The sequence below is a fragment of the Pogona vitticeps genome, chromosome 1 (assembly GCF_051106095.1).
Source record: "Pogona vitticeps strain Pit_001003342236 chromosome 1, PviZW2.1, whole genome shotgun sequence".
Lineage (NCBI taxonomy): Eukaryota > Metazoa > Chordata > Lepidosauria > Squamata > Agamidae > Pogona > Pogona vitticeps.
In genome coordinates, this window is record NC_135783.1 from 244,899,035 (window position 1) to 244,916,257 (window position 17,223).

The 17,223-nt window shown below is 44.5% G+C and overlaps 1 protein-coding gene and 1 long non-coding RNA gene across 2 annotated transcripts in view; one reads left to right on the plus strand and one right to left on the minus strand.

Moving 5' to 3' along the window:
• Nucleotides 1-145: 145 nt before the first annotated feature.
• LOC144586007 (uncharacterized) lies at nt 146-12,915 on the plus strand. The gene is made up of 2 exons (XR_013540681.1): nt 146-6,935; nt 10,756-12,915. It is a non-coding gene; the product is annotated as an uncharacterized LOC144586007 (long non-coding RNA).
• GRK2 (G protein-coupled receptor kinase 2) overlaps nt 8,628-17,223 on the minus strand; it is a 45,850-nt gene continuing 37,254 nt past the window's right edge. The window contains exons 16-21 of the mRNA XM_020805992.3: nt 16,224-16,290; nt 15,983-16,078; nt 13,969-14,131; nt 13,679-13,815; nt 13,318-13,431; nt 8,628-10,651 (exon numbers count right to left, since the gene is read on the minus strand). Coding sequence (XP_020661651.1) covers nt 10,481-10,651; nt 13,318-13,431; nt 13,679-13,815; nt 13,969-14,131; nt 15,983-16,078; nt 16,224-16,290 — 748 coding nt within the window. The 3' untranslated portion in view covers nt 8,628-10,480. The remainder of the gene's footprint in view (nt 10,652-13,317; nt 13,432-13,678; nt 13,816-13,968; nt 14,132-15,982; nt 16,079-16,223; nt 16,291-17,223) is intronic.

A 17,223-nucleotide genomic window follows, 5' to 3' on the forward strand; every position in this document is an offset into this window, starting at 1 on the left:
GCCTGGCGTCTCAGCTCCAGCCCACGCGAGAGGACCGCACTCGGAGGGCTCGGGAGGACAACACCCCTTGCGTCACCGCCGCCGCCGCCGCCGCCGCCAGCGGGAGGGCTCCGAGGAGCCTCGTCGCTCCCTTTATCGGCTGTCAGAGGGAGAGGAGGACGAGGGGAGGGGAGGTTGCATAATTGCCTCTGGGGCACCCATGGCTTCTTGTGGGCCTTGGAGCCTCGGAGGGGGCTGGAGGAAGAGAAAGTGGGGGCGCCTGGAGTGGCCTCCATCCCCGCTTGCATTTTTTCTTTTTTTAGAAGAAAGGCTTTGAGCCTCTCCCACGTCCCTCTTTCAGAGGTCCCTGAGGGAAATAATAATTTTATCGGGGGTCTTGGCTTCTGGCTGGTGTCAAACTGACATGCGGAGTTTCATTTGAGACCTCGAGGTGATTTTGGCTCCTCATTTTTTCTGCCGCGAGAAACATGTGACTCGCCAGGCTGTTGGCGAGCATGTGCAGAGTGGCTTTCCCACCCCGGCTCAAGCTGGACATCGGAGTATCTTTGCTGGCGCCAGACCTTGAGTCCGGCCATCTCGCATTCTGGATGAACACTTCGCCTAACTCTGAGTCATCCAGAACTTTACCTGCAGAGTTACTTTGCGTTTTATCTTTCAAGGAAGGGAAGGCTCCTTTAACCACAGAATTTTGTCCATGCCCACATGCTTCTGAAAGGAGCACATTTTCCTATCCAGGGCCTGTAGTTCATGGCCTGTTGTCCTAATGCCAAGCTTTACCAGACTGACATACTGCATTTCTTGGCTGAAGGCACAGAGAAGTAACTGGGCACCTTCCAAAACCTGAAGAGAAGCTGCTTCCTCAAATAGGGAGAGGCGTTTAGTAAACAAGAGGCCTCCTCTCTCCTATGACCAGGCCTAGAAAAATGTCACACAGGAAGTGAAGAGGAGGCACCTTAAAACAACAAGGAGAGAATTCATGATGGGGAAACCAGGCAGTTTCTTTGGGAATGTGCTGGTCCGGTCATCAGATCTCTCAGTTGGGCAACCTGCTCTTCAACTACAGTAATAATGTGGCCACTTCTGTTCAATTACTGTATATTGTCTAGAACAGGCGCCTAAAAGAAGAAAACCTTTTTTCCTCCATTTTTGGCAGGCCCCAGGGGAGGATTCCTGTGGTTCTTATGATGATGATTCAACAGTACCAGTTCTTCTGTCACTCCAAATGTTGGAAGCTACAGCTGTTACATTTCTGGTATAGTCCTACTAAGTAAAGGAAAAAAGGGGAGGGAGGAAAGTAGCCCTATTGACCTCCAGTGAGTCTAGGAGGTCAGTTTTGAAAAGCAAAGCTGTCCAGTGCTAGACTTCACCTCTGGCTCCAACTGTGCCAATTTGTTTTTACTAAATTCATTGAGACTGTGGCAGCTACAGTATTTAAAAAACAACAAACTAGTCTTGTAGCACATGCAAATGGATTTATGGTGGAACAAGCTGTCATGGACTAAGGCCCCAATTATATTGTATTTTGGTACATGCTGGCTAAAATCTTGTTCATGGAGCTGTGCCACGTGAGGCTGAGGATGCCAACAGCTATGGTGATTGTTTGCAAGTTGAAATTGTCAGATTCCTCCCACAAAAGCCCTCAGGCTCTCATCACATCACTTTCATCATGGGGAAGCTGTTGAGGGCCGCAGGGCAGGGTGGGGGTCTTTAACTTCCAAAAATTGCTGCTGCCAGTAAAATCTCTCTGGCAGCAATATTTGGAAATTAACCCCCCCCCCCATCCTGCAGCTCCCCAATGGCTTCTGCACACACGCGCACGCACACACACGATTGAAGAGGGAGAGACATGATAACAATGATCCAAAAGACCATAAAAGGCAAGGATTGGCAGCAGGTTTGTGATATTTCAATACAGAGCCCATGGTAAGAACAAAATAATGCATTCATAACAATAGTCACTAGTGGTAATGCTTCCATCCTGCTATGCAGTTTACACATTTTTGTCATGTATCAGCTCATCTTCCAGGGCAATATGTGTGCCATCACTTACTAGCACTGCCCTAACCACATCTGCACAAGACAGACAGTGCATACAATATCTGCACAAAATAGTACATGAACACATATTTGACATAAATAGCAATACTGTATTCCAAATAATGGAAAAGCTCAAAATAAATTAACACAAACAAATGTGAGGTGGCCATACTCGAATAAAAGAATTTCAAGGATAGATTTCAACATTAAATTAAGCAATGGTTAATAAAAAGTTGAACTATTTAAAATCTTTAAAGATGACGCTGTTAAGGTGCTACACTCAATATGCCAGCAAGTTTTGAAAACTCAGCAGTGGCCAGAGGATTGGAAAAGATCAGTCTACATCCCAATCCCAAAGAAGGGCAGTGCCAAAAATGCTCCAACTACCGTACAATTTCACTCATTTCACACGCTAGCAATGTTATGCTCAAAATCCTACAAGATAGGCTTCAGCAGTATGTGGACCAAGAAGTACAAGCTGGATTTCGAAGGGGCAGAGGATCTAGAGACCAAATTGCTAACATGAGCTGGATTATGGAGAAAGCCAGAGTGTTCCAGAAAAACATCTATAGTGGTGCCTCACTTAACGACGATAATCTGTTCCAGGAAAATCGCCGTTAAGTGAAAACATTGTAAAGCAAAAATAAAAACCCCATTGAAATGCGTTGAAACCAATTCAATGTGTTCCAATGGGCTAAAAACTCACGGTCCAGCGAAGATCATACGGCGGCCATTTTCGCTGCCTGTATAGCAAGGAATCCGTCCCTAAACACAGCAGGGAGCCATTTTAATCACCTGGTGGCCATTTTGAAACTGCTGATCAGCTGTTCAAAAAACGTTTTGTGAAGAATCGGTTCCCGAAGCAGGGAACCGATCATCACAAAGCAAAATTCCCCCATTCACACATCATTTTGTGATCACAATTGTGATCGCAAAAAGATTGTTGTTAAGCAGATTTGTCGTAATGCGAGGCAATCGTAAAGTGAGGCACCACTGTACTTCTGCTTCATTGACTACGCAAAAGCCTTTGACTGTTTGGACCACAGCAAACTATGGCAAGTTCTTAAAGAAATGGGAGTACCTGACCACCTTATCTATCTCCTGAGAAATCTATATGTGGGACAGGAAGCAACAGTTAGAGTTGGCTATGGAACAACTGATTGGTTCAAACTTGGGAAAGGAGTATGACAAGGCTGTATATTGGCTCCCTGCTTATTTAATTTATATGCAGAATACATCATGCGAAAGGCAAGACTGGATGAATCCCAAACCAGAATTAAGATTTTCAGAAGAAATCTCAACAATCTCAGATATGCAGATGATACCACTCTGATGGCCTTAATGAGGGTGAAAGAGGTGAGTGTAAAAAATGGTCTGAAGCTGAACATCAAAAAAACTAAGATCATGGCCACTGGTCCCATCACCTCCTGGCAAATAGAAGGGGAAGATATGGAGGCAGTGATAGATTTTATTTTCTTGTGCTCTATGATAATTGCAGACGGTAACAGCAGCCACAACATTAAAAGACACCTGATTCTTGGGAGGAAAGCGATGACAAACCTAGACAGCATCTTAAAAAGCAGAGACATCACCTTGCCGACAAAGGTCCACGTAGCCAACGCTATGGTTTTTCCAGTAGCAATGTATGGAATTGATGCTTTTGAATTGTGGTGCTGGAGGAGACTCGAGTCCCCTTGACTGCAAGGAGAACAAACCAGAGGTGGGATTCAGCCGGTTTGTACCGGATTTATAGAAGTGGTTCCTAAATTTGCTTTTGGTTCGTAGATCCAGTTGCTGGCCTGAGATGAATGAAGGAGGAGGGGCCAGGTGACCAGCAACGAGCTGGGGGGAGGGGCTATGATTTTTTTTTCAAGTTAAAGGTACCATATAACTAAGACTGTTGCTCTGACAATTTGGGGAGACAAATGGCACACAGATTGCCCACTCTGTCAGAAGCAGGAAGACAGCTATCAGTTTTTTAACACTAGTAAGATTTACCATTATTGAAGGCCTGGACCAAGAAAGGAAAGCAGATCAACATATCAAAGGGGAAATTGAAACTATCCAGACATTCAGGCTGGGGGGCTGGGGGCTGGAGGGACTCTGAGGGGGAGGGACTAAAGGGCACAGAGCATACTAATCTTCAGAGGACTGTTGAGTTTGGCTTTCAAGCTTTCATTTTTGAGATTACTTTCAAGTAAGTATGCTTCTTTTTGTTCACAGGATTTTTTAAAAACTTAAGAGACATGTAATTTTGCATATGATGAAATACAGATATGTAGAATAGGTCTGGTCTGGCAGCAACAGAGATTTCCATCCTGGGGGATTTTATACTACATCAGCTTGTGGAGACAAGTCTCTTCCCCCCCCCCCCCCCCAAATTAAGGGCATTTATTTGCAAAGGCTTTCATGGTCGGGATCTGATGGTTGTTGTGGATTTTTCTGGCTCTTAGGCCATGTTCTGAAGGTTAAAATGTTAGGAAGAACAACCTTCAGAACACGGCCAAAGAGCCTGAAAAACCCACAACAACCAATTAAGGGAATAACCTTTCAACTTTTTGGAATTGGCAGGTAGATGTGGGGAATCCATACAAAACCCGTGGTTGCTGTTATTGTTATGTGTCGTCAATTTCCCCCCTACTTAGGGCGACCCTAGGAATGAGCAATCTCCAACATGGCCTGGCCTCAACAGCCAAGCCCATCTATTGCAAACTCAAGCTTGTGGTTTCCTTAGGGAGTAGGTCTATCTTGCATTTAGCCTTCCTCTTTCCCTGCTGCCTTCCACATTTCCCAGTATTCTGGTCTTTTTCAATCTATGCCTGCCTTCTCATGATGTGCCCGAAGTAGGATAGCCTCATTTTTTTTTTTTTTTGCCTCTGGAGATAATTTAGGCTTAATTGGATCTAGAACCCACTTACTCATCTTTTTTGGCAGTCCAGGGTATCTGCCATACGATCCAATCAGGCCGAGGGTGTCTACAAAGATGATAATAATTTTGTTAATTGGGACAATCCTCTTTGAAGAGCCACATGTCAGCAATCTGTTTTAAGCTTCTGTTGTTGTTACATGCTATTGTCGCCCCTGGTTTAGGGTGACCCTACGAATGAACGATCTCTGAAATGTGCTGTCCTCAACAGCCCTGCACAGTTGCTGCAAACTCAACCCTGTGGGTTCTCTGATGGTGTCAATCCATCCCACATTTGGTTTTCCTCTTTTCCTGTTGCCTCCAACTTTTCTACAGAACCGGGAATGGGGAGGGATTAAATGACTGTGGCGTTGTTCAGAGACCAGTTCACATCCCAGGGTGGCAGCCCTCTCTTGCTTGTGCTACAGAAAAAGCTTCATTGCTATTACTATTACTGTTGCTTTGTGGTAAAAACTTTTTTTTCAGAAGGGGTCAGAGAATTTGAGAGTTATTCTCAGCTTCGCTTTACATGTGTGTTACGTGCCATTCAAGATGACCCTAATGGGCCTTTCAAGGCAACTTCCTCTTCCTTCTCTTCTTCCCACACAACTACAGTACCTTCCTTGTTTCCCCAAACCAGGGAATAGAGATTAAACCTGAACTGCATTGGGTTACTCTCCCTGAAAACTAAGGCTTGTATAGGACTCTTCCCTGAGGACTTGTGTGGGGCTGAAGGAGAAAAGGGGCAGAGGAGGACAGAGGAGATGAAAATGGAAGGTGGAAATTTGGGGAAGACAGTGGAGTGGGGAGAGTCTTATGTTTCTGGTGAAACTGGCATGAAGGGAAAGCAGGAACTGAGAAGAAGCGGCTGCCAGGGCTCTGAGGGAAGCCATCATCGCCACCAACACCAAAACTCCTCAAAGCGACTGGTGAGGCGAAACAGTGGGCACGGGGTGGAGGGGAAAGATGGAGGAGGAGGAGACCTCAGAGGAGTCAGTAACTGAAGGACTGATTGAGGTGGAGTGGTGACAGACTGAAAAGAGACCATACCTTCCAAGCCAGAAGGAAGCGGGGGGGGGTGAGAATAACTCCATAACAGGTACGCAAAGGCGGCCTCCAGGTAACAACAAACAGGGCTATCAGTCATTTCAGGAGCAGGAAAGGGGAGGGAAGCAATTTTTACTGGTGAGCTATAGGGCAAAATAGGTAAAGGGAAGGAGAGATATGTCAGTTCTCTGTCAAACTTGGTCATAAGCACCCACTGTGAAGTGTGTGTTTGTGTGTGTGTTTTTGGCACATGCCCATGGTGAGGGTAACAGCAGCGGTATGCCCAAACAGATACACTTATCCAGATGTCTTAATCATGTGAGAAGTAGTTGTGATAATAGGCAGCAGGGAGACCATTGTGGAAGAAACCCTCATCAGATCCCACTATCCTGGGCATCTATCTATCTATCTATCTATCTATCTATCTATCTATCTATCTATCTATCTATCTATCTATCTATCTATCTATCTATCTATCTATCTATCTATCTATCTATCTATCTATCTATCTATCTATCTATCTATCTATCTATCTATCTATCTATCTATCTATCTATCTATCTATCGGACATAGAATCTATTGTTAATTTATTTGAACCCCACCACTGGAACAAACCTATCAATTCTAAAGGAAATCAACCGAGTGCTCACTGGAAGGACAGATCCTGAAGCAGAGGCTCCAATACTTTGGCCATCTCATGAGAAGAGAAGGCTCCCTGGAAAAGCCCCTGATGTCGAGAAAGTGTGAAGGCAAGAGGAGAAGGGGACGACAGAGGACGAGATGGTTGGACAGTGTCATCGAAGCTACCAACATGAATTTGACCCAACTCCGGGAGGCAGTGGAAGACAGGAGGGCCTGATGTGCTCTGGTCCATGGGGTCACAAAGAGTCAGACACGACTTAACAGCGATAAAGAGTTATATGCAGTGGACTGGGTGCAACTCCTGTAAGTGGTAGATACCTTCATTTCATATCAGTGGATTTTTTTTTCATTAAATATATTGGAATTTTCTTTTTCCATTCAGGTATTATTTTATTTATTTATTTATTTATATGCTGCCTGTCTAGTCAATTGACCACTCTGGGCACATTTTATTATATCATTTTGACACTAGCTTGCCTTTTGCACCGAGTATTTTATTTATTCCTGTAAGATTCAAATTCCAGGAGATTTTCTCCTCTTTTTCCTCAAATTCTGCATAGATCTTATAAAAACATTTTTGTCTAATCTATTTGTTCAGTAAAAGCTGTCCCATCTTATGTACAAGTGTAAGTCCCACTAAACTCAATTGAGGTTTACTTCTGAATCGAGATGTATTGGACTACACAAAAAATGTTTATTCTACTCCTTTTTTTAAATGCCATTCACTCCTCTAATTCAAAATAGATCACCAGCAACAGCTGCATGATCATTTCTTGCTTACATGTTTTCTTTCTTTTAACCTGCTGTCAAAAGCACTTATATTGTATACAGTATTGTAATGAAAATTGTGACACAATTCTTTCTCCTCCATAAGCCACTTACTATTTTTATTTAGAACATATTTTGGGAGGTGGGTGGATTTATGTAGGCTTACAAGAGAAAAGACATTTAACTAAAGTTCATTAAGCAAGCAGTAGCCATTTATTTTAATGGCATTATGCTACTGCTAGCATTTGCTAGCAGCACACTTTCAGTAATCATTTTCTTACAGGACATTCTACACTTAACCACATCACCTTTTTTTTCAGTTTTAAAAAGGCAAGTAGGCCTTTGGGTCTTTAAGACATAAATAAAGCTGAACACTGTTCAGCTTCCTGTTGGAGGTACTGTGATTCTGTATGGAAAGGAAATGCCTTTTGCTGGAAGAAGTTTGGAGCTAGGCAATTGAAGAGTTATCTAACAATTTCCATGGCAATTTAGAATTCTTTTCTCGTCACAAACCAACAAAAAGGGAATAACAATGTTAAAGGATATACTGTACCTTCCTTTTAAGCCTGGAGATTATACATCCCCATCATGGCTTGGAACTTGAGATGCACTTTCTAAAAAACTCTTAATTTATTGAGAGCCCATGATAGTGCTTTTATAGTTAGCATATGCTGCAAGATAAACTTTTCTGGATAGATTCTTTCAAACATACTGTATGTTCCAAAAATATGGAACTGACCAGCCCAGTGTTTGCCCTCTCCACAAACCCAATGTTTCAGGTGAAAGGGTCCATTACCTCCTGCAATGCAAATTCTTAGGACATATGTGTGCACACATACAGTACTGCCTTTCTCTTTCCTAGCACAGTCCCTATATCAGGGATGGAGAATGTTTAGTTCTCCAAATGCCTTTGACTTTAGCTCTCAGAAGACTCAGCCAGCACGACCAATCAAGGCTTTTTGGGAAGTGTAATTAATCCAAAAGATCTTGGAGGGTCCTCTTCAGCTTAAGATGAACCACACTTCTTACTTCTGTATGAAACAGGAGTCAAAAATCCCACAGCAAAACGTACACTTTGTGTATATAAGGCCTGGGATTCAGGCACCATTATCTTGGGCCTAAATGATTCCAGGACTTGGGAAGTACTGAGCTGAAGATCTAATAATTACTCCAAGTCAGCTGTGTATGAGGTTAAACCCATACTGCACAGAAGAGTCTGTTCCACAGTTGGGGGTTTTGGATTTTTTTATTATAAAAACAGTCTTTATCCCACTCATTAAAATCACATTCAAAAATCGGCAAAAAATCCATAATAATAACCCAGAAAGACAAACCAGAGATCAATATTTACAAACACTGCAGGGGAAAGGGGCTGTGTTCCACCTCTCCCCTTCCAAGGCTAGGTGCCAAGGACAAAGTGTAGGAATCGGGTGGCAGAACAGGCAAAACTCATCACATGGGGGGAGGCATGCAGCAGAGGCAATCGCATGCGCTTGGAGCATGAGACTGTGGGGACAAGGCCTGATCCCCAACCAAAAGCCATCCACCCCAACCCCTGGAAATGGAGGGCAAAGGAAGGGAACAGGGATAATTCAACCTGAGATTTCTCTCCATCCTGTGGGAGAAATCATTAACACTGCTGGGGAGGAGGGAACGCTGTTCATACAAGGCATACTGGAAGGGAAGGGAATGGTGGGCCCAGTTTTTCAAACTCAGCCCAGCCCCTTGGCACAGAGATATTTACAGAATCCTTCAAATACTTGGGAGTTGGCACAGGGCATTATCCGGGCTGTTGCCAGCTACTGTGTCTCACCCACACTCTAGCCCCAGTCCCAACCTAGAGAGGTGCTGAGCAGAAGACATAGGCAGCTCAAAATCTCTTTGAGCATGAAGCTTGCTGCCCCTTTCCTGTTCCCACAGAAAAGCAGGATGGGTTTTGGCAGTGGAGAGAGCAGAGCACAGGCAGTTCTCACCCCATCCCAAGAAGTGCTAGAGGCAATGATATAGTCTGAACAAGTTAAACATAGAGAACGTGTCCAGATCTGGCCTGGGGTCACAGAGTACAGCTTTACACACTTTCCACTGGCCAACTGGGAGGGGCACAAAAATCTGCTTGAAATTTGGCACGGTTGACAGAGAATTCTGTTTAGGCCTCAGACAGCAGGACAGCACAGGCAGAGGATAATAATTCCTAAGGCTGCTGTGAAAATGGCAGCCAGCAGGACAAGAAGGAGGTGTAGGTAAGGTGTAAGCATAGGTAAGGCTTAGGGACCTGGACTCAGGAAAACAGGAGAAGAAGAGAACAGAAGCAAACCTTCATTTATGTTAGAAATTTTTGTTAAAGAGTGTAACAGTTTCAAGGCAATTCCTTAACATGCCTCCCCCTAGGGTAAAAATTCAGAACGATCCTGAAAGGGATGTTTATGGCACACACTGGCTGCCTTACTAATGACGGCAGTGGAAATAAATGTACTCTTGAGTTCTTCTGACAGAGCTAGAGCACACTTGCTTCAGGATCCACTGTGGAACCCCCGCCAAGAGCCCGGGGCTAGAAGGGAAAGGGGCTGGAATTCAGATTGTCACACAGATTTTTCTTCCTCTCTGCCAATACAAGGGGATTTGCCACAGAGGACATGCCTTCCCACTCACCCATGGGGAGCAAGAGCTACACAAGCATGTTCTGGGAGGCTCCTGCTATGTGCACAAGCGCAGGTTTGGCACCACAGGGAGGAAGCAGGAATTGTCCAAGAGGCAGAGGACACCTCGGGACATCTCCTTCCATTGGTCCGATTAAAAGGCAGGGCCAAAATTCCAGCCTTGCTCAGTTGGGGACAGGTAGGCTCTTACCTACCTTACCCACCAGTCTCCTTCCCCTTCAGTGGGTATCAGTCCCCATGTGCTGGGGTGTGGGATTGGGAAGCCTGTCCCACACCTCCTAGATGCCCCACCCCCTCACTATAATACCCCAGGGGGCTGGGGTGGACGTCACAACGATCAGCAAAGATAGACAGGAGAGAGGGTGGGCACGGTGGACAAACCCAGCCGAATAAATTAAGGATGGGAGAGGAAGGTGAGGAGGGTCAGAGGCCATTAGTGCTGCTGCTGCTGCGCTGGATCAGGGGGACCTTGCTTAGCTCGACCACTGGAGAGCGTGGCTTGTGTTTCATTTTGGGCACCCTTTGCAGTAACTGCTGAGCTTCCTGGTAGGCATCGCGCAGCTCTTTCTTCCATTGCACCAGCTCAGGATCACTCTGTGGGGAAGAGACAGAAGGGTTACCGAAAGGCCGCAGAGCAGGGAGATGATAACTGAAGAAACCACCACTTACAGTCCCCATTTTTTTTGTTTCTTTCCCAGGAGCATTTGCCAGCCACTATTTCAGGGTTGACAGTTGGAGAAGCGAACAAGGAACAGGCCACGGTGAGAATATCACAACAGAATTGTAAGTCAACAATGAACCACGGGATCAGACTGTGGTTTGGGCTACTTAACAAACCAATGCCTCATTGCACAGTGGTTAAATTGCAGCACTGCAGCCAACACTCTGCTCACCACCTCGGTTTGAGCCCAAGGCTCAGGTAGCCACCTCAAGGTTGACACAGCCTTTCCATCCTTCCAAGGCTGGTAAATTGAGTGCCCAGCTCATGGGGTGGAGTGGGGTTGGGGATGGAGGGCAATGTGTAGCCTGTATAATTGAACTGTAAACCGTGCAGAGAGTGCTTTAAGCTGTATGGGGCAATATATAAGCAGCACGCTTTCTTTGCTTTTCTTGTTAGCTGAGGCAGGTTGGCATGATCACAAAAAGCACAATTTCAACTAACTATGACTTGCGATGCTACATGAATAAGGATCATAACTGCTGCCAACCATCTTTCCTTAATTGAAAGATATGGCCCCAATTACAAACTAGTCACTAGTTGGGGCTAGAGAGTTTCCTACCTTCAGCGTTAATGTCTCCCCTACATCTTTTTTACACAGCTGGCCAGCAGACTTCCTAAAAACCCTTCACTTATTCACATTTTAACAATTGTAAAGAACATGTGTCTGGTGTCAGTGTCTCTTTCTGTCACATTTGTTAATTCCAGTTCATTCATCTCTCACAATGGACTAGACATCAAATAAAATGAATTCTCCTGTTCACGTATTATGCTGTAATGTACAAAAATCTCTATAGCTTCTTGTTTTTAGTTGCAGCCTCCCTGACACAAAAAGTTTGTATGTGAGAATTTAATAATATGGTCCCTGGTATGGAACCCAAGGAAATTCAACCACTTTGTTTTCAAAGCTATGGAACATTATTTTGCAGTATAAAAACTTCCAACCAAAATCACTGAGATTCAAACAAAATACAAAGCCCACTAAAATTAATGAGATAGAAAGAATGGTTAACTTGGACCATATTGTTCTCCTGCTTTGTGTGGACTTTAAATAGGCATAGCAAGACTCTCCTAAAAAATCAAAAGCCAAAGGGCTTTTCAATGGGATTTCCCGTGGTTAGGGTAAAATCTCTTGCACCCACACAAACTCTTAGTCTCACAATATGGTTAATACCAGTTGCTTGGCTCCTCTGGATCAACAACCTGCAGGAAAAGTATGCAGTTAAATTCTACATATATGCTGAATATGCATAGATTCTTCTGACTGTAGTCGGCAGTATACAATCTTTTTGAAATCCATCAAAATGTGAACTGGCCTTATTAACCAAGCAGGCTACATTTCTCAGAGATTGAGAAGCATGCCCCCTATTCCTCAGACTTACCAGAAACCCTGTGACCACAAAATTCAAGAAAGGAATCACAAGGTGTTTTAAGAAAAAAAAATATTTAGGGGAAAAGGAAACACAAGCATTTTGAATTTCCCATTTCTCCTGTTCTCAATCTTGTAAAAAATAAATATGCTGAACTCCCACCCCGCTCATATTAGGAGCATTATAGTGCATTTCATTTTGAGTAGATGCGAAAAATAATGCTCCAGACAGAAACAAGAACTGCAAGATACTTGTGCCTCTTCCTCTTCTTGCAACTGGATTTTGGTTCATGCCAGACTACAAGATGACCAACGCACCCCTCTCCAACTTCATCTCATCCAACTTACCATAATAACCTATCAAATCAAGGTCACAATATGGGAAGGCTGTTTGTCATCCTAACACCTCTGAGTAGCTTATGCAAGCCATAAGCAACAGGAATAGACAAATCCTTTGGAGTGTCAGTAAGTCTGGGACAGGCTCCTTCTGGAGCCCAGACAGGTACTCAAATGCAGGATATTTGATGGACCACAGAATAGTGGCTAAGACATTCGGCTGTGAGATCACAGAGCCTCTGGTTCCATTTTTGCCTCAGCCATAAACCCATGAAGTAGCCTTAGCCAAGCCAAATTCTCTCTTAGAAGCCCAATCTGCAATCTGGGGAAAATAAAGCAATCTTCTTACACAGCTCTTGTACTAACTACCAACACATCTGAAGGACTTTGAACAAACAAGACATATTATACCAATGCCAGTTATTATCAATACTGCCCATCTATCAGATCATGCAGCTGAAAATTTGGGTATGATAATTGCTGTGCTGGATTCCCAGCGTAATGGATAGAGTCACAGACTAGGATTCTCAATGACAGGGTTCAAATCCCTGCTCAGCCATGGAAGCTCACTGGGGGAATGGAACTGGTAAAACCACTCCTTAAAAATCTCACGGACCTTGAAAGCCCTATTAGGGCCACTATAAGTCAGTTCTGACTTGAGGGCACAAAACACGCACACACAACTGTTGTGCTAAACAGAATAATCCTGGCAGAGCCCAAATGTTCTCTGTCCATCTCCAGCCACAGTCAAAGAGGGTTCGGGAAGGTGGGATCTTCAGTCTCTGTATTCCTCAGACTTCCTCCTATGAGAAATAATACGAGGGAGAAAAGACTCACATCACACTGCAGGACAAACTGCTTGCCTCCCCGAATCTTGAGCAAGATGCACTTCCGATCTTTTATCTGCGTCTCCTCGACTGACTGGATCTCTTCCATGGTAAGCAGTGACTGCTGTTATGGGGCAGGAGAAAATATTTGGTCAGAGAAAGAGCAACTTTCCAGCTTCAACATACATTCTGTGTCCATATCCAGACAAACCCTCCTCCTCCAGGCACTGCACTCAACCCTTCCCACCTCCCACACAAGTGCTCATGCAAGCCAGAACTCAAGTCATGTGTACATATATGGCAAATCCTCGCCCCACCCAAAATCTGGCATTTCCCCTCCCTAGTCCACTGGAGCAAAGCTTTTCCCTTACCGGGGACTCTCCCTCTCCACGCCACTCCAACCGATTTGGAAAGAGGTAGAAGTATCGCCTCTGCCACTGAGTGAGAAAAGGGTTCCCCAGCTTTGACATGTAGCCATGCATGATGCAGTCCTTGCCCAGGGCGTAATCTGTACAGAAGAGGCAAGGTGATGTGTCAAGAACAACAAAAAGGTGTGGGTCTCGCCATCTGGATTTGAACAGGCAGAGCTGTCTGGTCGAGAGACCCGTTACCTGCCTCAGCAAAAGGAATCAACGGCTGCAACCCTTGCAGTGGGGCTTACCTTCTTCATGGCCCAGCTGCTTGTTCTTGGCTCTCTTGCGGGCCTCGATCTTGTCAGTCTCAGCATTGACGGTGTCAAATACAGTCTCTGTCACCTCTTGCTGCCAGCGCTCTGAGATAGTGAGCGGAAAGTTGCGATACAGCTCCTGGTCACTATCCAACAGCTGGAATGAGACACAGGTTATGTCCCTCTGTTTCTAGGATCCGAGGCACTCTGCTTCTGAGTATCAGCTGGCTGGGAAACATGAGCAGGAGGGCGCCTATTGCCCTCATGCCACAATAGCATCTGTGGGCAAATAGATGCTGTACAAAGAAGGCTTTTGGCTTGTTCTAGCTGGACTCTTTTCATGTTTTAGTGCAGATTTTCACTGCACTAAAGCATGAAATCTCCCTGTGTTCTGTCTCAGCCCCTTTATTTCTTTTCTATTTCTGTACTAAGTAACTGGCATAGTTGTTTGCTTGAACTCCCCTACTTCTAGCTGGCACTATACTCCATCTTCCTAGCTTATATGGTGCTTTCTAAACCCACCCACCCCCACACACACTCCTTCCCTTCCTGGTTTTTCCAGCTTCCAGCATGTTTCTTGTTGTCTCTAGCTCTCCCCTACTTCCCTCCCATGTAGGAGTCCATTCCTTCAATCTCTCCATTATTATTTATAAGCCTTCTACACAGAGTTCAGTGAATGCCAATACCACCATGTCAGAGGAAGGTTATTTCCATTCCTGAGGCATCAGGCTGGCTTGAATCAATGTGAAGGACCAGATGGACATTTGGTCTAAGCCAGCCTGACAGTTTTTAAAATTCATTCCATGGCACCTACATCACTGAAAGACAACAGTCTCTAAAAATATGTTATATCCTGGAATTCCCCCCCCCCCCTTCATCATCCTCACTGTTATTTACATTTATATCTCATTCTTCTTTTAAAGAGCTCAAGGCCTCTTTGACCCCACTTTATTCCTCACAATAAACCTGTGATGTTCGGCTGAGAAAAAAGTGAGCCAAGGACAAAGAAGTAATCAAGTTTTGTCGTTAGACTACGAGGACAGCCATAGGAGGAAAGAGAACATCTATTCAGCGACTAAATGACAAACATCCTTTACAAATAAGGAACGATTTTACTAAGGCCAACTATGAACATATATTTCACTTGTGGACATTGTTATTAAAGATGAGACTGCTGGGCAGCCCTATAAAGGAAATAGCGAATTTGTAGCTACTAGGTATGGTGGTGCTGGAGGAGGCTCTTGAGGGTCCCCTGGACTGCAAGGAGAACAAACCGATCCATTCTAAAGGAAATCAACCCTGAGTGCTCACTGGAAGGACAGATCCTGAAGCTGAGGCTCCAATACTTTGGCCATCTCATGAGAAGAGCCCTGGAAAAGACCCTGATGTCGAGAAAGTGTGAAGGCAAGAGGAGAAGGGGACGACAGAGGACGAGATTGGCTGGACAGTGTGATCAAAGCAACCAACATGAATTTGACGCAACTCCAGGAGGCAGTGGAAGACAGGAGGGCCTGGCGTGCTCTGGTCCATGGGGTCACGAAGAGTCGGACATGACTAATCGACTAAACAACAACAAGGTATGCAAAATGGAACCTCTAGGTTTAGATGCAGTATACCTGCAACTGTTGCAGAGATATTAGACAGATGGCTATCTGAAGCACACTCTGCTTGTGACATTTCCAGGGGCTTCCTGGTGGGTGTGGGTATTGGGGAACAAATGCCAGACTAACTGGATCTTGGGCCAGATCCAGCAATCCAGTTCTGAGATGAATCGCTATCCCTTATGGCAAAACACAATACTGTAGCCTCCACTACTACTGCTCCTGGTGCCTGCATGCAAAGGTTATCTGTTTTGTGATGCTATCTGTTTTGAGATCCAGTTTTGGGGAAAAAATGGGATAAAACAGCAATCAGAGTAGCAAGCAGAAGAGGAAGCATCAGCTGTCCAGCAGAGCACAGTATAACCTTGTGAGAGAAGACCGGAATTCCTCGCCCTGGACCCCAATACCTTGATTCCTTTGGTGTCCTCTTCATCAAAAGAACCAATGTCAAAAGCATCTGCTGCATTCACTTCCCCACGTGGTGGAATCAAAGGTGGTGGATACTGAGAAGACACGAGAGAGGAAAATCAGCTGAGAGCTAAAAGAAAGTCACCCTTCCCTTCTGATTTCTTCCTCCTTTATGACAGCTGAGAAGGATATTTACTTCTCATGACTACCATGTCTGTCCTTCCAAGATATCTTGCCTACCTTCTGGAGGAAAACCATCTGCCAGTCCAGATCCCGGAAAAAGGGGCTCTCCTTGACTTCAAGGGCCCTGGTGGAAGCATCAGAGCAGACAATATTGAACCCTTCTTTGAACACAGCATAACCAGCAGGTGGACAGAAAGCTAGGTGACAACAGCTCCTTTGTGAACAGAAGCACACAACTAGCATGCTACCTTTGTCTCTATCAAATTCCATTGAGAAAAAGGTCATTGAAAACATATCAGAATTCAGCTTGGCCTTACTGCTTCTGGCATCTGTGGGATTTTATCTTCTATGGCCACTTGATGTGGTGTGCCTTATTTCCTCCAAAGGAATAACTGTTCCGTTTTACTGCAGCAAACAAATCCATAATTCTGCACATGTGCAGAAGAACAATCTGATAGTGGATGCAGAATCTAGAGTCCAGAGCATTTCCGATCTCTTCTCCTAGACTTCATGGCTCTGAAGGTAAGTTTGAAAGCATGCAATCAAAGGCTGCTGACATCTCGGAACTGCCACTCAAAGAGGATGGGCCAGAGCCAGTGTGCTATATAGGGACTTGTCTCTCCCCATGAAAGAGAAAAATCTGAAGCCAAATTATGCAAATCCAAAAATAAATGAATAATCAACAGAATTAATGCACATGGTAGAATACACTGTGTGCACTTGCTGGATGTGTATATAAGTCATCCAAATAGTTTTACAGAATTTGGATTGTTTGGCCATAATATTTGGGTAGTGCAGAATACACACATAGCTGCTGAAAGACTAACTGACTCATTGTTGCATAAACATGCATAGGCAAAGGCCTACGTCATCTAATACATAGGTAAGTAAAGATGATTTTGTTCCTACAGTATATGAAACACACCAAGTTCTATATTGTACACCTTTATCTTGAAAGTGTATAATGTCCAGTTCTGGGGCTAAGGTGAATTAATTAAGCCCCTTGCCTCTCTACTAATTGTTAAAACGGCAATTCAACATCCCACCATGATAGAAG